Source organism: Epinephelus fuscoguttatus, linkage group LG17 (assembly GCF_011397635.1).
Source record: "Epinephelus fuscoguttatus linkage group LG17, E.fuscoguttatus.final_Chr_v1".
Classification (NCBI taxonomy): domain Eukaryota; kingdom Metazoa; phylum Chordata; class Actinopteri; order Perciformes; family Serranidae; genus Epinephelus; species Epinephelus fuscoguttatus.
In genome coordinates, this window is record NC_064768.1 from 11,564,866 (window position 1) to 11,587,597 (window position 22,732).

The window sequence follows — 22,732 nt, forward strand, 5'->3', positions numbered from 1 at the left end:
ACTTCAGGTTAGCCCCACCTTTATGTCTTAACCACCCAAACACTTTTCCAAGGTGCATTTACGTCTTCCAGTCATTACTTTTATGATGCTGCATTATGAAAGTCATTACAAACCATGTAATCACTCAGCATAAAGTGCCATTCACAGTCCTACGAATCTATTTTGGGAATTCAGCATTAAAAGTAATTTCCAGTCATGCTGCATTGTTATGGCAGCAATAGCCGTGTTTCCATAAACATATTCTAATGCGCATTTTAAAAGGTAAACTTTGTATCATAACAGTAGGTAGTACATGTACTGTAAATGACCTTTAGTAAAGTGTCCTTCGTCTTACCAGCGCCCAGACCTACCTGCTCATCTCTCAACTCAAATACAGTGCTCAAAGTATGGATTGTAGTACTTGCATTTTTGCATGTCTGCCACCATGGACACAAAAAGTAGAAAAGAGACCCACCTCTGTCTTGGTCTCTTCAACTCAGATCAAACTTCAATCAACTGTAAATCAAGGCAGTGATGACCAAATATAAACCAAGATTCTGTTTCGATACTGCTTATTTTTCACCTAAAATATATTTTAGTGCACTGTTTGACTATAATGTGAGAATTTGTGAACAAGAACTCCATAGTGTTTCCCGTATATTGAAAATGGAAGCTTAAAATACTCAGATCAAACTGTAAAACTAGGTAGTGCTGATCAAATATGAACCAAGATTCTGATACTGCATTGCCTATTTCTCGCCTAAAAGGTCTTCAGAAGCAGGTTTTAGCTTACTGTTCAACTGTAATTCGAGATAGTTTGTAATCAGCCAGCCAATATACTGTTTCCTGTGGAAAAACAGTCAAGCTTGCATTATTTCACCCATCAGCAGGAGGGTTTATTGGTTTAGGGGGGTGCAGTGTATACTAGTAGTTGTAGGTTTTCCACCTCTTGAGCAAAAGCGAATGCCAGAGCCCTTTCCCTCTATTTTTTTTATTTATTTTTTTGATCATGTGGTACCAATTTTAAATAAAAATTGCATCTTTCCACTACATAGACAGCCCAGCTTTATGAAAAGAACATATTTTCGGCAGTGAAATACCGTAAAACTTAAATTAAAAGCCCAGTCCCAATTAAATGCCCAGCTACACATTTTGACAAATGACACATCTGTCTCAATTAGAGGCCTGGTCTGGTTGCCAAGCAGTTCTTTGGATGACTGTTGACTACCCACTTGTTAGCTGTTTAGATTGCACATACAAATAAAATGTTTAAACTTTTGTCAATATGGAGATGCTACACATCCTTAGATCAGTTCATTTCATTTTACTGAAACCATGATCACCAAAGCAGACTGTAATTCATTCAAATTTACTGTCCTGCCCAAAAAAGATGTGGTGACTCCCTCCCTCTGAAGCAGTCAAAAAGTCAGAATATGGCCCAATCCCAATTCCTAACTTAACCCTCAGTCTTAATTCTCAAGATCAACCCTCAATCTCACTAGCCCTCAAAACCAAGTGTTAAGGGCTATCTTGTGACTTTAAAATGGGACACCCCTCAAAGGCAAATACGTCTTAAGACTGTCGGAGGCAGCAATACGCCAATACTCCGTCCAGTCTGTCAGTTCAAAGAAGAAGAAATATATGTCATCAGTAGTCGACGATAAAAAGACGTGATGAGTTTTTTTTCCCAACGCTTTATTTCAGTTCTTGTACAAAACAAGCAGTGACAGACATGAACAGAACAAATATGCCAAGGTTAAGAGAAAAGAAAAATAAATAAAATAAACAAATAAATAAATAAAAAGTTCAGCAGCTCAAACAATTAAATTGTTTACATATTTTCAGAGTCTTTATAGCTTTGGAGTTTGTGGAGTGCTGAATGGTTTCCAAGTATTGCTGCATTTCATTCATAAAAATTTTGAACAAGGGTTTTCTGTTACAAAATTTTTTCTAATGAATATGGAATTTCGCTGAGATAATAAATAGATTAATGATATAGAATTGTTTTTGTTTTGAAATGCTGACATCATAAAATCCAAACATCACATCTTTGTACAGTAGTGAAAATAGAACATACAAGTTGCAACGAATATACTCGACAAAATCTTTCCAAAAAGTGACAGTATAGGGGCAGCTCCAAAACAAATGTGCAGTTACCAAACAATAATCTGCTGCCATCTGCAGCTGTGCTGATTTCATATTGAAACAGAATGCTTGATCACTAGGGGAACAGTTGCCGTTGTGACGAGTTACGAGGATTATGTTATGAATATGAACAGTTCACAAGTTACAAATGACTCACTCCCATAGTTTTTTTGGAGCCTGCTTGCTTTTTGTGAACTTGTCTTCATTGGTGGCCCTGAAATGAATCAGGGCTTGTGTTTTGTGTGGTGGCCCTGAAATGGAACAGAGATAACAACATTACTTTTATTTTTTAGGGCTAACTGTCAGATATTCGTTAAGTTATTCGTTTAGTTTCATGTAGTATTGCAAGTATTATCACAATGAATACTGTAGTCTGTACTGTAACATCCAGCAGAACTGGTGAGGCTGTTTACACAGTCACACAAGTGTTACCTGGTGACTTTCATCCGCGTTAACATTTCACTCTTTGTGTTATAAGTTGATATTCAACCAAATAACCACAACAACCGACGTAACTTATTCAGCGGAAAGTCACCACATAATACGATCACTAACGTTAACCTGCAGCTGTAACGTTACCAGCTGCATAAGTTACTCTACGGCTACAGGAGATGACACCGTCCGGTCATCTTACAAACATTTCACGTATATTAAAACAACTTAACAACTACATTATCACTGAGAAAAATGACTTTTGTAACTGAATGACAGCATACTCGGTTATCAGAGAACTGGGGTTACGTGTGGCGGGGCAGGCAAGCCGTTGCCCGCGACCAAAAATATGTGTGTTACGCTAGACATTATATATATTATATTATAGTCCATAAAATGATGTTAAACTAAGATAATGCAATGGTTATCATAATTTTAAAACAACTATTAACGAGGAAAATACTCACATTTATAACTATGCTGCCTTACACTTGTCGCAGCCATCTTGCATTAACTGAATCGTCTGTACTCGGCTGGGTTCAGCTGAGCTTGGCAGATCATACGCAAAGGATTCTGGGATAGCACTTACTGCCAAGGGTGGTCCTGGAAAATCTTAAAAGTGAGGGCCATACAGCCCTTATCTTGGCCCTCAACTCAACACTCTGAGAATCGGGACAGCACTAGCACTTCGCAGGAGCGCAGATTTTTGAGACTGAGGGTTAAGATTGAGGGTTAAGATAGGAATTGGGATTGGGCCTATGTGTCCCTTCCTCAATTACCTGCTAAGTTATTCATATTCTTCTAGTCCATAGGGGTCCACCGATCAATAGAATCAAAAGTGTTTTTCATAAAAATCAATTCAAGTTATGAATATTGTTTTAACAGGATAAAGTGGTGTTGTGTCAGTATGCTGGGTGCAGTTATCCTTGGATGCCATGAAACAAATGCCATAACACGCATACAATTGATATGTTATTTAAAGCCTAATTTTGATAACAATTTTAAAGTATTTCCCATTGGCTGAGCAACAGTTTTGTGTAAAGGAAATGAAAAGTCTGTCCCATATAGACACCTGTTCCAAATATAAGCCTGTTGAGTTCAGTGCTTTACGCAGATAATAGCCCGAGCTACTAATTGAAATTTCCTGGTATATCTTTATGTATGGCATTAGGAGAGCTGTATGGAAACGTCAACATTCGATTAAAAGTTGCGAGAAAAAGCTTTTACACCTGCTTGAGGTGGACTTTTGCCTTTGTTGAAGAAGAGTTAGGAACTAAATGGAATATGGAAACATCTTTACAGAGTTCTGATGTAGCGAACATTTAATTCACATCACTGATCAGCTGTTTCTGCTGTTCCCTGAATATCCACATAACGACATAATTTGTCTTTGTCTCACCGGAAAGCATGTAACATGGCCAGTACTAAGTGATGTGTCACAGGCTCAGGGGTAACTAACAATTAAGTGATTTATTAACTAAAGAGTAATCAAAAGAAGTCACAAAAACAGAGAGTGTAGCGCGCGGATGAGTGAAAATGTGCTGTACAGTTGTTGGGCTGTAAAAACAAGAGAAGAAGGGAGCAAAAACCACAAAGCAATGTGCATGGGGCCCAGGTGTGTACCATGCCACTGACTGCAAACAATCAAGGATGGCTGAATGTTGAGTCTCAATTCCAGGTCATCAATCACTGATGCTTGGAGTTGGTGGTGCAGTCTGACTACCAACTAGGGGTGTAACGATACATCGATCCACATCGATACATCGATTCATTGATTAACAATCTGATTATATCGATGCAAATTGAAAACATCGATCCATGTCGTCATCTTAAACTTACACATTTATTTTGAAATTCACATAGCACGTCTGTGTCACCATTTCTGGGCAAGCGCGCCTCCGCTCAAACAACAAACAGAGCTCAGAAATAAAATGGTCAAATCATATTCTAGTTGTTTTTGTGAGTTGATGTAAATGATTGTGTTAGATGGGCATATGATATCGCGTCATATCGATCGCAGGCTCCTGAATCTAACTGAATCAAAATCGTATCGTGACAGACTTTGTGATATCGGCAAAAATCATATTGTCATCCAAACAAATCGATATAATATCGTATCGTGATGAAGCTGGTGATTTACACCCCTACTACCAACCCAAAGCATCTGCATTTGACAACCTGCAAATGGGACTTAACAATCAACCATCTTCCTCCAGAGTCACATACAGCGCCTTTAATTATTGAACTTAATCTGTTGTGTTGTTGTGCCTGGTGTTCATTACCATGCTGAGATGTTTTACATTCTTGTTGCTATGCATAGATCCTTATCCTGTCATTAACTCATCACTGTCAGCAGAAGTAGGACAGTAACAAACCAGCCAATTAGCAACCACAGATTTGGCAAGGAAAGGCTGAACCATCTAGGCTGGCTCCTGACACATTTAGGTCATGTTGGCCAGGCTGGTTCAAGACCAAAGTGGAACATGGGAGCAGGAAGATGATCATGAGCATGAGCAGCACATGACAGGTACCTTGCTGAACTGCTGCAGCTTGCATGCATGCAGTGTTCACACAGACAGCATTGCTGCTGCTGCGCTGCTAAAGAGCTGCCTGCTGCTATGAGTACCGTAGTTCCACAATTAAAACAACAAGGGTTTTATTTTGAAACAGAAACACAAAGTGTTGGCTGGAACCACACGCGTCAAGTTGCCTGCAACTTTATGTTGAATCAAAACTATTCATATCAGCAGCAATGCAAATTTGCAACAGCTGTAACACTTATTCAATAAAGATTTTGATGCAAATAGATTTAGATCCTGTTGACCCAGAGCAGTGTCTGACAGTTAATACTGGTGCTTGGGCAGTGAATTCCGGTTTCAGTCGCTGATGAAAAAATCTGTCCTTTTACGTCAGCATGATACACAGCTGATAACAGTGCCTAGCAGCATCAGGGGAAAATATGGCTGGACAACAACGTAAGTTAAAGGGGTAAGAAGTCTAGGTAGGGTGGGGGAGAGTGATGGTGGATGGGTCCAACCATAGATAGATGGTGACTCATAGATGACTCATTCCTGTGGCTGCTGTGCGTCAACGTCGCTGCCATCTTGGGGAGGTCACTGCTGGCTGGCTAGTACTGTTGTGTATGGAGATAAGTCTTCAGCAAACTCGTTGTGCTCACTCAAAAGTCTCAAAGTGTAATTGGGTGCTGGTCCAAAAAATTACAGCAAAGCAGAAAAACCCGACAGCACTCACTAATAAGTATAATACTTTTTAATACAGAGGATTGCACAGCAGCAGTCGAACGGACGCATTTCAGCTCATAGCCGCCCTCAGTGTTAGGAAATGGCCACTTTAGAATGAAAATACAGACAGTACTTACTGACCCTCATGCTGACAAGGAGTCCAGTGTAGTTTTTTAATCCACAAAACTTGTTCGTTATCGTTGCCCTCCTTCTGAAAAGAAGATTAGCCGTACACATGCCGCATTTGTTGCTTCCTAAAATTCATTGTTTTCAATGTAGATGCGCAGCTGGCTATTACCAAGATAAGCAGAGTTCAACTTCTAACGCGTGCCATGTGATGAGAAACAACCAATCACAGCCAGCAGATATCTTTCCCTTGTTCCGTAAGTATCAGTCTGTGATAAATATGGAGAAGTTGATCATTTTAGTGCAGGGCTACCCAGAGCTTTACATCTGTCCCACAGACAATATTTTTGGCTGAGTAGACTTACTAAACAGCACCTGGAAGAAGATCAGCCCTGCACTCAGGATTTCTGGTAAGTAGGCTATGATACAGTGCTGGTTATGGTCACTTAGCAACCTCAGACGCAACCTGTCTCCACGCCCTTAAAATGCAGCATGTGTACAGCCCCTGATTTCAAATCAAGCTTAATAAATTATTTGACTTGACTAGTGAACTCATTGTTCAGGTGTGTAGCTCGCAACTTTACTGTTTTGTTTCACTCTTGCTGCTCACACCATTTTCAGCAGCAGCAACAACAACAATGAAAAACTAAAAAGCTTTTCTATATTAGATGCAGCTGTGGCTCAGGAGATAGAGTGGGTCGTCCACTAATCGGAAAATCGTGGTTCAATCCCTAGCCCCTGAAGTCCACTTATCAAAGTATCCCTAGACAAGATACTGAATCTCAAAAGCCTCCCAATGGTTGTGCCATTGGGGTGTGAGTTGGTGTGAATGTTTACGCTGAGTAGCATGTAGTGCCTTGCACGATAGCCTCGGCCAAACCAGTGTGAGTATGGGTGAATGTGACATTAAGTGCAAAGCACTTTGAGTGGTCGAAAGATCAGAAAGGCACTGTAGAAGTGCAGGTGCATTTACTACCATGCTCAGCACCAAATAGCAGACAGACATAGTTAGAGACTAGCTGGTGAACACAGGGGAGTATTTAGCAGCTAAGAAGGGTTTGACCTTTCATCTCAAAAACAAACACACCAAACAGGTTTCCAGGTGTTTCAGGAACTCACTCAAGTGTTTGATAGTAAGCCCCAAAAGGTCAAGGTCCTTACAGTGCTTAATTTAACATAGGTGAGATGTAGTTTATGAGTTACTTCTGAAACCAAAAATCCACAAAGTAAGTAGTTATAAATGTTGTGTTTTTTAATAAATGGATTTTAGTAAAACTGTCCACTTAATAATTAAATTAATAGAAAAAACGAAGCAAGTTATTCTGGGGGAGGACGCACTAGCCAGATGGTGTGTCCTTCTAATACAAGGCTTGAAACAGATCTCAACAGCAGAATAAGGGATTTTATTTACCATTGATAAAGCCCTTAATTACAGCTTTTTAACCCTTTATGAACTTATGTAAAAGTGAAAGTGGAACTGTGAAAAGATCAAAACTCTCTGCCAGCACTTTGCTTTCATAACTACCAACCATCATGAGGAGAACCGTGCATGTCCAGGCCTGCTAGTGCAAAAACCAGATTGGTGCAAAGGTAAAAATCAGTGGAACAAATTACAACAAATTAACTTTCTAGCACTTTATGTTATTAGTTTTATTAGTATTAGCTTTAGTTTTTTCATTGATGTTAAAGATCTCATGCTTTAAATTTTATCATCTGTTGTTGTGTGTTGAGCCATTTACAGAAAATAATAAAAGGTGAGCTATTAGGCTCATTTCCAGCTTCATATTTGTATTTTGGGTTTGTACGAGAACATGTTCACATGCTTTAATGGTCGAAAACGATTTACTTTCCTCATACTGTTTGTGCTGGAACACCTGTATTCACCCTCTGTCTGAGACACTCCATTTTAGCACCTGTCTCTTTCAGGCCTTCCCCTGAAAAAGCTCAAGTCTACTCTGATTGGCCAGAGTGTCCAGCTCTTCCATATCTCTGTGTTTCTGCACTGTCATTGCAGCTGGGGAATTACTGTAACTGAGTATAGTGTCACTTTCTGCTGTGAAAAATCACCAATAAAATCTTTCACTGACATTAGCATGCAGCTACCTGTACGCTGGCTGTGTACTTGCAGCCAGCGAATGACTGTAACGGCCTATTTCCACCAGATGCTGTTGGTTGCGTTTCCGCTCCGGCACGGCAGTGGAGCTGATAGGATTCAATTCTAGTCAATGTGTGTGCTTCCACCGGCTGCGGCTTTGCTGCGTTCCAGCTCCGTCTCAGCTCCGGCACTCCGGAGCCCTCCGCAACAGATACGCAGGACTTCTATTTTTGCCGGACGCCGTAGGACAGCACAGCAATTTAGCACAGAGCAGATCGTGCGGGGCAGGAAGTCGTGCACAGAAACAAAATCAAACATCTGGTTAATTTTCAAAATAAAATACACAGTGTTCACGGCGGATCATATTTCCCCGCGCTACACCTTGAAAACTACATAATGGCTAGAGGCAGGCCTGAAGTCAACAGGTCAGAGGTTTTCAGACGTCATTTCACCGAGGAGACACACACGAGGAGATATTAATCACGGCAGTGCACCGAGATGTCTTTCGGCAGAGCTGCACCGCTCCGCACAGCAAATGCAGCCAGTAGGTATTGACGGACGGCGGAGCACGCAGCGGATAACCAGCGCTGCCGTTCCGCAATGGACACACATCCAGTGGAATTCCAGCGTAAGGGAATAACGCGGCACTTTTTAGTGTAAAATATCCACATCAAAAGCTTCTAAACACAACTGGACATGTTCCAGCAGAAATATAATCCAAAATCAGGGCAACATGAGCAACATCAGCATCCAAGATTACATGTTTCCCTGACGTTAGCAAGTAGCTACTTGTAGCACTGTAAGTAATGTAAACACTTGCAGTAGCGTGCCTGGAGCAGATGACCATATAAAGAAATCCTTCATGTGCTGACCTCAACTTGGTGGACATAGGAAACAGAGTATTCAGAGTGGTCTGGAACCTGAGGTTTTTGCTCACAAGGATTAGTTTACACACATTAATATTGTTTAATGTTTAATATGAACACCTGACATTGTAAAATTATGACAGAAAAAAGGGAAAAGGATAATAGGTCCCCTTTAATTTTGATTCTGAAGATTAAAATCAAATGCCTAATTTTTGTATCTTGCAAAACAAAATGCTAAACTATAAATGTTTGTATATACTTTACATGACCAGTAGTCTCACAAGTCAGTCTTTAGACGCTTTGTTTAACTAAAGACTGATGACTTTCTCCCTAATTTTGTGTTTAGATGGGCGGATACAATTTCAGAGTTTAAAAAAACTCCCTACGTTGCAGAACCAATAGTAAATCCGCAGGGCGGTCCTTCAGTGGCTCGCTGAACTCTTGTGCTCATAAACATAGTCCTACTAGATTTTTTTTTTCACATCACTGTATCACCATTTAGACTAATTCGATGTTTGTAAAGTCTATAAACACAATGACTGAACAAACATTACTATTTCTTAGCCGTTAGCGGTGTCTGTAATAGGTAATAACTCATTAAACGGTCCGTGAAAAAAATATCTTTTCCAGAGGATATCTTAGTTACATGATTGAGCTAGCAAAGCAGTTTTGTGTTGCTATGTGTGGTATTTATTCAGTTTTGGGAAATCACGATATCTAGAAAGCATCAGCTGACAGGGACAGCTAACAGCAGCAGCAAAGCTAACATCAGGACATCATCTGTTAAAAGCCTCCCGTTGTCAGATACGACATGAAACTACTCCAGTTAGCTCAATAATGTTGTAACTAAGACATCCGCTGGAAAAAATATTTTCTTCACGGATGAGCACACGTTTGATAAAACAGAGTTAAATCTCTCGGCATCCATTTTCAAGCTCTCTGTGTGTTTGTTTCCTTGCGGATGAGAAAAGAGGGAGCACATATTTCCGAGAAGGCGTGTCCTTTTAAAAAATGCAAGAGGCATTGCTTTGTTGCTGGTCGTTTTCGCCAGTGTGTTAAACACACTTTAGAAAGGAGTGTCCCCAGACTATCAGAAGGCGAAGATCTCTGATTGTCTGGTGGCGAGACTACATGACCAGAAACCGTGCAGTCCAACTGTTTGCACTCCATCCTACTGCATTTAATCTGTTTATCTTTCACTATTTTACTAAATCTTACATTTGATTACTTCTCTAAAATGTAAAAATAAACAGAATATATAAAATGTTTTCTGCCTTTTCACTACATGACTTCTAGGTTTGAAATAATAACCTTTATTTTTGTCATACATTTTGTAAATAAACTCTTTCTAAATTCACATTGTAAAACCAAACATGTTCAGACAAGTACAGATGGGTGTGTATGTGCAGTACAACAAAACTAAATGCATCATTCATTTTAATAGCGATGCGCTAAATTATGACTACACAAATATTTCTAGGCGTAGTCCTACACAGTCATACAGCACGGCAGCTCCACCTGTTATTGTTGATCTTTAACTGGAATTTTTTTTTGTTCTTTTAGAGTGATTAAAGATAATATTTGCCCTGAGGTGGCTGGACTGGGTGAAGTGGGAAGTCACGTCATTTCTTATATAATCATCTAATCTTATTCCAGCCCTACAAGTCATACAGCCAGGAGTATTTACATAAAGATGGTGAGAGCAAAGAGACTGGAAGGACTGAAGCACTGTAGTTTAAGAGACAGTCTTACTGTAAAATGACACATTTTCACAATAAAAAAAGAACAAAAATATATGTTTTTTCCAGGGTTTCTACAGCTTTCTTTCTTTTCTTTTTTTTTAATTTAGCCCATTTTTAACCAGGTAAGTCCCGCTGAAATCAACAATCCCCTTTTTCCAAGGGAGACCTGGCCAAGACAGCAGCATACAAACAAGTTACAGCCAAAACATGAAAAAAAAACGAAAGCTACACAGTAAGAAATATTGGAACACCTACGCAAAATGACAAGAACCGACGATTTATTCATCCTTGCTGTTATGAGAGCTTTAAAATCAGGCAGAGAGACCAATTCACATAGTGTCGACTCTTTCTGAAGGTTATTCCAAGTGAGAGGAGCAGAGTGCATTAGAGCTTTAAACATATATAACAAACAATTTATTGCTCTGTCTTTTCTCTTTCATGTGTAAAATATGAAATGTTATTATTCTACAAGTGCTGCAGAAACAGCACTTGTAGAATAATAACAGCCAAGTTGCCTAAAAATATTCACATTTAAAGAGCCATCAGATAAAAAAAACTTTCATCAGTGCTTTATTCAAGAACAAGAACAAAATACAACTGAAATAAAACAGCCTCTAACATTCAACTCATTTCATTGTACAAAAAGGTGAAATTATACAGCACTGAATATAAATTTACTTTAGTAAGTAAACTTTTTTCCTACTTCATTCAAAAATAAATACAAACAAAGATCATGACCTGATACTGGATAAAGTTTGTTACAGTTTTGATGGCGATGTGCCTCCTCTGATACACATCACATCACCAGCAGCTTTTTTATATTTTAAACCATTAGAGAGCAACTTCAAGAGGAGTTTTTTTGTCACCATCCAGACATTTTAACCAGAATTACATGCAACTGACACACACGCATACAAAAAACCTCACACAATTTATTTTCTTTTTACTTTATGACTGCCTGGAGGCTTATTACTATTTTAGTGCAATAAAATTCCAATAAAAAAGTAAAAGCTAAATTTCTAAATTTTTATTCAAAGGTTTGGGATTCAGGGTGTTTTAAACACAGTGTAAAACATACAGATCATGTGCAAATATACTTGATAAAGATAACGACCAGTGACCACAGCAAAAATAAATAAATGAATGTTATACTGTGTGTGCTGTCCTGATCATACAGCTCAGGATTTTTGGCTCTAAAACAGATGATCAGGTAATCTCTTTGGCATTTCTAAGAAATATTCCCTGATTTAAAACTTCCCTGATTTTCAGAGTAAAAGTGATCATTTCCCTGAGTTTGTTCACCATAAAAAGAACTTCATTATTTTGTAACAGTGGACACAGACAGTTCTGTTCCTCTTCACGTTGCCCATACTGGGTCTAAACTTCATTCATTCCTCTTCACATTACAATGCAATTAACACAGAGGCAGCAAGCTAACATAAAACTAACAAAACTTCAATAACAGTGTTACATTTACTGACCTGATGTTGTCTGATGCTTTCATTTGCACACAACACACATACTCCCACACACAAACAGTTTTTAGAGGCTGTGTTCTTGTTTTGTTCCTGAATTCTTTTTCTCACACTATTTCATTAAATTATGCATTTTTTTCTACAAACCACTTTGTGACAAATTCAATCACTACATTTCTTTCATAAATAAATTGCACTTAACTAGATGTAATCATAAATAATATACTGCACATTATAAAGACATTTTTTGTAACATCTCACATATAGTGGAAGTTTAAAAGTGCTAAGGAGTGCTCGTGCACAGAGTCTGCGTTTACACCATGGTCCCTTCATTAGGATCTCTGGAGTAAATTTCATCATCACTTTCCTCAGACTCAGAATTCTCATCAGGGTTGGAGTCGGTGCTGGAGACAGAGTTGACCTGGGAAGAGATGAAAGGAACATCTATTCACATAAATGCCACCACACCTGGAGCACTTCTGGCAGGTGACTATAAAGTATCTCTAACCACAGCAGCGGGAGGGAGCGGTTGGACTCATGTCAGTACATTCAGTCTCTGCTGGTATTAATAATTAAAGGAAACTATTTGTAAGGCAATTACATGTTCTTTTCTGTTATTGGCATCTTGCATAGCGATCCCACTCATGATGCCCTTTATGGCTATAGGTATCAATTAGACAAACAATGAGTGCTATTAGACACATCATGGTGTTAAAATGTTGTTTATAATACTGTGTACAACCTCACCAAGCTTCATCTCCAAGTTTCCTCACCAACTTTTGTGCTTAGACAAAGTATTGTTAGTTCTAACTCAATTTATCCGTTTTTATTTTCTTGTTCGTTTTTTTTTATTTTGTTTTCAATTCAGTTTAGTTTCAGTTAGTTTCCAGAGTGGGTTTGCTCATTTCAGATTATTTTTTATTGTTTAAACATGGTAAGTTGTGGGTAGTAGTGGGTATTTATTGTGGGCAAGATTTTAGAAGTTTAGGATAGGTTTTTTACAATACATACACAACACTTTGTGAACAGGGGCAGATTATCAGACAATGCCCCTGGGCACAGCTATGCAAAAGGTCCCCCCACATGTCCAACATAGGAGCAAGACATACACACTATGTAATTTTTTTTTTAGCCCTTTTTTGTCTTGTTTTGCATAGGCATAATGCATCTTTTTTGTTGTTTTGTGTCTCTTCATGATTGTTTTCCCTGTACTTATAGTTATTTTGTACCTGTGGTCATTTTGAGTCTCTTCTTGGTCAGTGTGTGTGTTAATTTGAAAGACATTGTGCAGGTGAGAGCCAGAGTGCCTCCCTTACACTTTGGGCCCCTGGGCCTGGGTGCAGTAGGCCCGTTGGTTTTGCAAGTACACAAAACCATTTTTGTTTTTATTTCGGTTAACAAAAAAAAAAAAAAAAATTCTCACCTACTTTTAGTTTAGTTTTACTTAACTATGATAACCTTGATAGAATCAGAAGCCTGAGTTGCAGTTGATGTAACAACAGTAGCTGTACATAAGCTATACATACCTTTTTGCCTGAAATGTACTCTTCCTGCTTTTCAGGTTTTGGTTCTTTACGTTCTGTGTCCAGAAAAGCCACATAATGGATCAGAGTGTACATTCTGGATGAAAGCAGAACAAGAACGTGAGATATCATTCAAACAGAAAACATAACAGATACATGAACATCATTCAAATCAAAACCCTGTTGCGGAGAAACAAAGACATTTAATACAAGTGGTCACCTGTGGTAGAACATTGCAAGGAACTGGATTATAACCGATGTCGCAAATCCTAGAATGAACATCAAGGCAATGGGATCGATTTGTATGTCTTCTCCTGTGGGCTGGAGGTTGAGGTCAACTTTAGGGATCTTGATGGCGAAGTCCTCCTCGAAGACCTGGAGGGTAAATGTCGCCACCAGCCACAGCGCATTGATGATGAAGAATGCAAAATTTATCTGTGTGTAATGAGAAAAATAAGATTAATGCCAGATTGATTGCACAGCAGTTTTCTGTCAGGTATGGTTCAGCTCCTCACACCTACCTTGTTTCTCAGGTCTTTCAGGTCATTAGCTATCTTTTTTTGTTTCTCTTTGTCGTTGGGCAGAGGTTCCAGGTACTTCTTCTGTAGCTCCCTAAAGAACTGCTCCTCCTCCTGCAGAGAAACACAGAAACCCTTTACAATGTATTATTTGTGCGTGTTTAGACACATCACATAACAAAAGAATATTCTACTGCAAATGCATCAATTTCATGTTAAGGCCAGTTTTCACCTGTGTTGGGAAACTGAATATGGTCAGCACCATTTTGACAGTGTGATTCAGAGGCGGTTGATCATGCCACCTTGATTAAACAAGACATACACACCTGGATGAGTGAGTCCTCCACCAGCTGCATGTCAGTGGACACACTCTGTAGTTGTGTGACCCAACCTGGAGAGATGAGCAAGAAAGGAGGGTATAAGATAACATCACATCTGTGTCCCCCGACAAAAAAAAAGAAAAAAAGATGTAGACTTTTGCAAATAGTTTGGACTTACATTGGATAGGAGAGTTAAAAGGTTCAGGCTCCGCTTGCCTAAAACACAATCACAAAAATGATCAGAATCATCTCACGCTTTGTAATAAGGGCACTTGCATTCTAACTGATGTTCCGCCTTCTAGACGTACCTCTGTTCTTCCTCTGGGATCCCTACAAAAGTGTTTTGGGGCTGAGGTTCAGGCTGTCCGGGCTCTGGGATCAGGTTCTCCTGGCTGACAACCGGCTGCCCGCCTCCAGATGTCTGGTTGGATTTTTTGCAGCATTTCATACATGAGATGAGCTGCTGGAAGAAGTTTTTTGCTGCAAGAATGAAGAACCGTTTCAGTGCAGTCAGCACAAACAATATGACAGATCTAGTGTAACACTGTAGCTGGCATTTAAAAAAAATCACTTTTTTTAGCATCAACTGGATATATACCTTTCCCTGTTTTTGTTTGCGTGGCAGCCGGCACTGATGCAGCAGCTCCAGGGGCAGGTTTCGCTTCCCGTGTACCCCAAGACACGTTATTCATGTTGACCATGGAGTAAATGGTAAGCAAGAGGTAGGCACTGGGGACGCAGAGGATGTAGAGTAAGCCGTAGAATACCAGATGAATTTCCTGAGGATGCATTAGAGCAGTGACGATGTAAATGATGGCCATGGCGATGACAAAAATGCTGCTGGGTGTCAGGATGGTTTTGTCCTTCACCATTGCACCTAAAGAGAGATGAAGGTATAAAGCAGTTTTAGGATTAAAGCAGCTTTAAGAAGTTCTACTAACAGGAAGTCCATAAATACTGAAGAACTGCACATAAAGCTTCACGTGTTTGCCAGTTACACCAACTTGAATTTAACTTACCAATAATGGACATTGTCACCACCAACATGAGGAATGAATATATGACACTCATGACTGCTGCAATAGTGATCTGAGTGTCTGACTTGAGTTTGAAGCAAAGACCCAAGTAGATGAGAGGAGGTATCACAGCCATGACCAGGGCACCGGCAGCATGGACGTCAAGAACGAAGGTCAAACTACCTGGAGGCCACAACAGGCAGCACATATTTTATTTTTACATTTATTTAATCAAAACATTCTTGAGATAATCACATGCCCAGTGAATTCCAGTTGACTTCAAAGAAAGGTTGCATGGACAGAGGTTATGTCCCCAAACACAGAACACTAACCTGCGATCAAAAGGCAGATTGTGGCTGGGGCCAGGACGGCTGACGTGATGGCAAAGAGCTGGTACAACATGAAGGGTTTGGACATTGACGGGTTTCTCTTGGAAATTATCTTGGTGGCACCCAGCAGATCAACCACGTTGGCCATTGTGGACGGTCCCCATCGCCGACGCTGAAAATTGCAAATAATCATTAGTTGAATTGGTTTGCTTTTTGGCTCAGATTTTGCCCAGTCATCGTGAGTATTTCACAGCCATCATAATATTATTGGAAAGGGGTTGATAAGCTCCAGCTCTCACCTGGTTATAGAGTTCTTTGAAGTTCTCAGGTGCGTTGGTGTAAGCATCAGATGCTGCGTTGTACTCCACCCTCCATCCTTGCTTCAGCAGCAAAGTACACAGCCAGCGGTCCTCACCTGCAGGAAGCAGAAAATATATTTATTTGTGAGAGGAGGAGAGGGATGCCAACTTTCAAAGATATCACTAAGACCAAGAACGAGACAAAAAGTCCTATAAGCATGTTACCTTGATCATACTGGATGTAGTGGCCCGCCTCAATGGACGTAGTGGAGTATCTCTTCATCACGTTGTCGTCCATCAGTGCCTCCGCTCTGAACAGACTGAAGCACCCGGGGCTGCACAGCACACAGCCAATGACGTGCTCTGCTGTCTTTTGCAGCCAATGACTGACAGCATACTCAAACTTCTGGAACCAAACTGCAGGACCTGCAGAAGAAATACAGAGGTATTGTAAACCTTGACACAAATGTCTGGTCAGTGCTGTTCAGTTTCTTTCTCAGAAACAGTGGTGAATTTTAGAAAGAATTGTTCATGTGATTGGTTGGTAATATATATATATAGATATATATATATATATATATATATATATATATATATATATATTTTTTTTTTTTTTTTTTTTTTTCGTCTTTTCTATTTAAATTTTACAATGTTCCAACCTGATCCCGTGGGGTGAATCCTGCCACACGCTGCCCCGACACGTGGGTACATTTTCAGGCGATCGATGAGCAGCACCACGGCAGCCGGTTGGAAGTCTGTGTCCCCGTCTAAAGCCAGAAGGTAGGTGTTGTGCTTCTCTTTCTGTTAGAGTGGGCACAGTTTTTTGTGAGTTACATTTAAGTTTCATTTAGAAATACTGTGGATGCCTGTTTGAGCTCATCAAAACAAATCTACAAAAGTTTTAGATGTTTCTCTTATCTCACCTGGATCTCTGCTTTCAGCTCAGCCTCATTCTCTCCCTTCTGCCAGCGCTCGTAATATTTGGTCATAAGTTTATAGCCAAGAAGATAGTAGAGGTACATGATCTGGAAAATAGAAATAGGAATGAACAAAACTAATATTTACCACATTGTGAGTTTTTAAGCATTGTTGGGCATAACATCAAAAATGTTTTAGTGTGACCCAACATGAACTGAAAACTGCACATGTAAATGTACCCTCTGGGAACTACAAGTCATTATTTTCCTACCTGAGACCATCTTTTCTTGTGACGGATGAGTTCTTTGTCCTTAAAGTGAACCGTGATGGTGTTACCATGAGGCATGGTGAGCACCAGGCGACCTCCATACGGTGTCCTTACAACCTTCTGATCAGGGATCTGCTGCGTCTTTCTGAAGAACTTCTCATCAATGTTTGTGAAGATGCTGAAGACAGACAATGAGAGAGACTAATTTGTGATACTTAACACTAAAATGCACCGCAACTTTAGACTATCTGTAAACACGGTTCTTACCCATAAACTTCTGCAAGGACTCCCACAAGGGTCTCTGCGTATTGGTTTAGGTGACGCCCCCGACTCCCTTCAACATCCAGGAATGCATCATCAAAGTAGACATGGGCTTCGAAAGTGAAATCCTTGGATTTCGGCCCTATCTTTGGTCTGTACTTGTCCAGTCTGCAGTGTCCAGAGAAACATGAAAATGAAATTTGATTATGATTTTGACGCAAATTACGCAACTTTGTTTTTCTTTCCACTTCAGGTAGTATTTCTTTAACTAAATTGCAAGGCTCACATTTTCTTTTTACAAATCATGTTGAAGAATATATTGAAGTGTAAAGCAAAAAACTGAATGCATGCCATCTCTAGCAGAACAAATGTTCACAACTATATTTGATCAAAGAAAAAATGGTGAACAACAGAAATAGAATTAGAGGAGTTGGAGGATGATCACTGCAACAAAAACTCACCTGAATATTGAGATAATGATGTTCATCATTTCATCGTAGGTTTCATGCCACATTGTTGCACACAGATACACCATTGCTGTTTCAAATGGTCTAAAACTTAACATGACAAGATTTGCAGATTTAAGAAACACATCTTGTTTGGAGAAGAGACCATGTAATTCCAACTTTGTAGCCTAAACCAATCAGCCCAAAATTTCAACTAGAGTCTAAATACACTTTGAAGAACAAACAACTTTGCTTTCAATGATTCTTGTGAGGAACAAACACACACTTACGTCTTTGTCCTGGATTTGGTCTGGATGTCAAATCGGGTGTTGAGGAGCAGGGACTGCTCAATGAAGGCTCCCTCATACAGCCTCCTCATGAAAAGGTCTTGGGTCCTCTGAATACGATACACGTTGAGGTACCACAGATGGAGAGTTGCCAACACAAGACCAAGCCACCAGGATACTGCTGAACCTGAAGAAAGATTACAAACACATTACATGAGCTTTGGATACTGCAAAGGACTTCAGTCTCTACCATATGATGACATTTTTAGTGTATTTATAAAAGTACAACACTAAATACTAGAATACCAACACAAGGTCAATTGGTAATATCTTATGACAAATACGTCACAGCCCCAAGGACCTACAAAAACCTTATTTTTGAGTGTAATATATGTCAACATGCATTGTAACTTATACCAGGCTCTACTTTATTACCTGTCAGTAAGCCAATGTCGGTTATCCTAGACATGTCCAGGAAGCACAGGGTGTGTGTAACATCCAAAACCAGCTCAGGGAACACATTGCCGTTCAAGCTTAGGTTTCTTCCATCTACAACTTCATTGCAGTAGCCTGTGAAGTTGACTGAAGTCCCATTCAGACTTAATTTGTAGTCTTGATAGTAAACAATAACGGGGACGATGAACAGAACCATGACGGCCAGAGAGGCCAGGTACAAAGGGAGGATGAAGGACCGTCGCAGGGCGTGCATCTTGCAGGCTGCCAAAGAGAACCAGTGGCAGAGTGCAGAGGAGATCAGCTGGACCCCAATGATAATGGCTATAATTCTGGTCTCACGGCTTGGAATGGAGGTCACAATGGCCCAGTCCATTTTGTCCAGATGGACGTAAGCTCCGAGCACACCGGCAGTCACTGCGATCCTGAGCAGGCTGGAGAGAATGTTCAGAATGTTCTGGCACTTTGTTATGTCTTTACACAGGTTCTTGAGAATGACGTTTCTGCTGTTCTCGCTGATCAGTCTGAAGTAGCTCTCCCACCAGTTAAAAGAAACCAAGAAGCACCCGCCAACTGCCAGACCCACCCAAATGGCCATCTTGACATCAGTGGGGTCCTTGGTGATGTATAAGAAGAGGAACAGGATATAACCGAGCAAAAGGAGGAGGAAGGCGGTGATGGATGGCACCAGGAAGCGGTTCCTTTCTTTGGCGGTGCATTGACAGATCACCTGTAGGAGTGCAGAGACAACAGCTATACCATTCAGTATTGTCACGTTTGTCGCAATGTCCAAGTGTGGCATTGCCACGATGGTGAGGATCGCTGCTCCCATAGCCACCACAAACTCGAAGAACAGAACCTGAAGAAGAAGCACAAGATGATTAAATTTAACAACACTGTTAACAAAAGAGTAAGAATGCCTTCCAGACTGTTTTTGGCATCAGTCAAAGATGAAAAGTAGTTTGGAAATGTCAACCCTTGTCTTACCAGGGCAATAGTTGATTTTCTTGGTAGCTTTGATGTTTTGTAGCATGCCTTCCATAAGCTTTTGAGTAATAAGAAGACACTGGAAATGATGAGAATGCAGCCAATGCAAAGCAAAGCAACAGGTCTCATTTCATCTGGGAGGGTTTTTGTGCCTTCGTTGGACAAGGTGATGAGGAGGAGGAATGAAGCCTGCAGCAGAGTGAAAAAAGCGGTAATTATTTAATCAGTTAGTTAATACAGTGATATAAGGGCAGCTACTCCATACAGTCTGACTTTAATTTTTTTCTTTTTATACTCAAACTGAAACAGTTTTTGAAGAGGGCTCAGTCATGTAGTCATTATTAATCAATGCTCCTTCATTTTCAAGGTTTTTGTTCTTGTTGGGTTCTGAGTTTTGTGTCCTTAATGTACCAAAATTTATTTGGGGTCAAGAATTTTCTCAGAAGTTGTTGTTTTATCTGTCTACGCTCTTCTCTATGCAAAACATCATAAATTTAAATTCTAATAAAAATAATAATAATAATGATAATAGAGCAATAACAAACCTTGCTACATAGCGCTAATCCAAACACAAACACAGTGACGATACACAGAGTGATGATCTTTAGTAGCTTGATCATCTTCCATGGCGTCTGCTCATCTTCAATGATGGGAACCTCTCGACAGGTATCCCATGGCCTCCTAAATAAAGACACCAAAATGTCACATATATATATATATATATATAATAAAAGTAATAAATGTTAACCCTTAGATGCACAAGTGGGGTCAGAAATGACCCCAGGGGTTGTTTTTCTTCAATATCTATGGAATTAAAAGTTTTTATCATTTCATATTCCAGGTATTCCTCATAAGACATGTTTTTGACATGAGGCCATTTGCATTAAAAAAAACATTATATACATTTTAAGAAATTGTTGTTTTTGTATCACTACACCACTCTTCCATAAGTGGGGTCAAAACCCCCAAGCATTTCCTATGGAATATCAAGGGTTAGACCTAGGGATCTTTGATTCTTATCAACTGTGACTGTCAGGTATACATTTACTGTCGCACTTACTTACTATGAACTTATTTTCCACATCCATGACTTTTGTGTGATAAAGTATAGTATTATTGACATCAAATTAGCCTACTTTGTAGTTAGCAAGTGTTAGCTAACTACTATGTAATGTTAGTACTGTAATGTTAGCTAGCTAACATTAACAGCTAGCTAACATTACTGCATTTGCTGTGTAGAGATAAGCAGCCTTACTATGATATTTATAGCTTCCTTGTAATAAAATCTTACCATTACTGTGTGTGTGCGCGTGTGTACGCGCATGTTAGGTAGCCCATTATGCTATTATTGATTATTCAATGATGTTAGTAAGTGTGTGTGTGTGTGTGTGTGTGTGTGTGTGTAGTTCATTACTGCATTTGTCGTATAGAGATAAGCAGACCTACTATGATATAACTTCCTCATAATAAAATCGAACCCCTTAGGTAGCCTATTGTACTATTATTGATTATTCAATGATGTCATTAGTTGTCAAAATGTTAATAAAAAGTGATAAATGAACATGTGAACATGTCAAACATGAAATCATTCTTTTGTTGACCAAAATATAATACAAATCATCATCTTAAACCAAAATGAAAGAAATTGCTTAAGTTTATCACATAAAACGCATTGATTCTAATTGGGGGCATTTTTGACCCCACTTATGGAAGAGTGTAGGTATTGATAGGTCATGCATCTAAGGGTAAAGTAGTTATAAATTATTATAGTTATATTTTTTTAAATTAAAGAAGATAGATAGATTGTATTATGTTCACATCATTTCTAATTTAATGAAAACAGTTTGGTAACTGGAAATTAACTTCTACCACTGAAATATATATTTGTACTTACTTAGGCGCATCCCGTTCTTCCTCCATCCTTCCTTCTTGCCTGTCTGTTGCTGCAAATGGATGCTTCTGGTTGAATGCCAGTATTTAAGCACCTGAGGCACTCCTAACATCTGTGCAGTACCTTTTCTAGGCAAACCCTCATCTAAAAAAGCCACACCCCCTAGATACAGTATGCAGCTGCAGGTGAGCCAAGCACACGAAACATGCTGTACAGTACAGTGTGGTTCAATTAAGGTTTCACGCACATTGGCACATAGTTTCAATGAGTAGTAATTAATACAACAATAGCAAAGGCAATTAAACTGAACTTACAGCAGTCACACATGGGCAGTAAATACGTTGTTTTTGTATCTGTTGTGTGTTGGGAGCAGTGGTGGAGGAAACACTAAACAAGAAGTGAAGTAGCAATACCAAGCTGTAAGAATACACTATTGAAGTACTCCTTAGGCAGAGTGACCCTTTTCAGAGTATTCTAATTATATTATTGGATTTTAATTATTATTAATATGTACATCACTTTATGTTGAAGCTAGTAAAGGTGGAGATGATTGTAACAACATTATACTTTATCTGATGGTTGGCTCGTGACCACCATACAATCTAATTATATAAGTCTATATTATTACATTAAGATTTATTTATTTTGTTGTATTTTATTTGTGTTGTTAATCTGAATCTGCAAAATAACTAAGGTTGGCAAATACATGTAGTGATGTAAAAAGTACATCACTAGAGATTGCGATAAGTGGGGTTGAAGTATAAAGCAGCAGAAAATACTATACTGACAAGGAACAGTACTTGAGTAAATGTACTTAGTTCTACTATTAGTGGAGGGAACAACATCATAGACTAATAAGATAATAGCGTAGGAATGCATGTACAAGTAAAACAATGGCCACGGTGACATCAAACATTGGTTTGTCGACTCGTATTTTGGCTGTTGCCATCTTGTTTTTTACAGAGCCAGAAGTGACCATATTTGGATGAGAGGGTGGAACTGTGGAGGAGCAAGAGATGAATCTGACGCACAGACTGTGGTGATGCCCTGCAGACAACCTGTCACTTGAAGCAATCATGCCCTTAATTATTATGACATTTAATTGTTGGAGTAT

General features: G+C 39.4%; 1 protein-coding gene across 1 annotated transcript; it reads right to left on the minus strand.

The window, feature by feature from the left end:
• Window positions 1–11,174: 11,174 nt before the first annotated feature.
• On the minus strand, window positions 11,175–21,659 carry LOC125904444 (chitin synthase chs-1-like). Its single transcript, XM_049601838.1, has 22 exons — window positions 21,622–21,659; window positions 20,273–20,408; window positions 19,728–19,916; window positions 18,723–19,599; window positions 18,291–18,474; window positions 18,016–18,111; window positions 17,561–17,722; window positions 17,297–17,471; window positions 17,031–17,132; window positions 16,767–16,908; window positions 16,333–16,533; window positions 16,108–16,223; window positions 15,812–15,980; window positions 15,483–15,662; window positions 15,062–15,340; window positions 14,772–14,943; window positions 14,642–14,679; window positions 14,470–14,534; window positions 14,147–14,257; window positions 13,846–14,060; window positions 13,629–13,722; window positions 11,175–12,523 (listed from the first exon to the last, which is right to left on the minus strand). The coding sequence occupies exons 1-22, from the start codon at window positions 21,645–21,647 to the stop codon at window positions 12,416–12,418; spliced, it is 3,837 nt and encodes a 1,278-aa protein (XP_049457795.1). The 5' UTR covers window positions 21,648–21,659; the 3' UTR covers window positions 11,175–12,415.
• Between the last annotated feature and the right edge of the window lie 1,073 nt (window positions 21,660–22,732).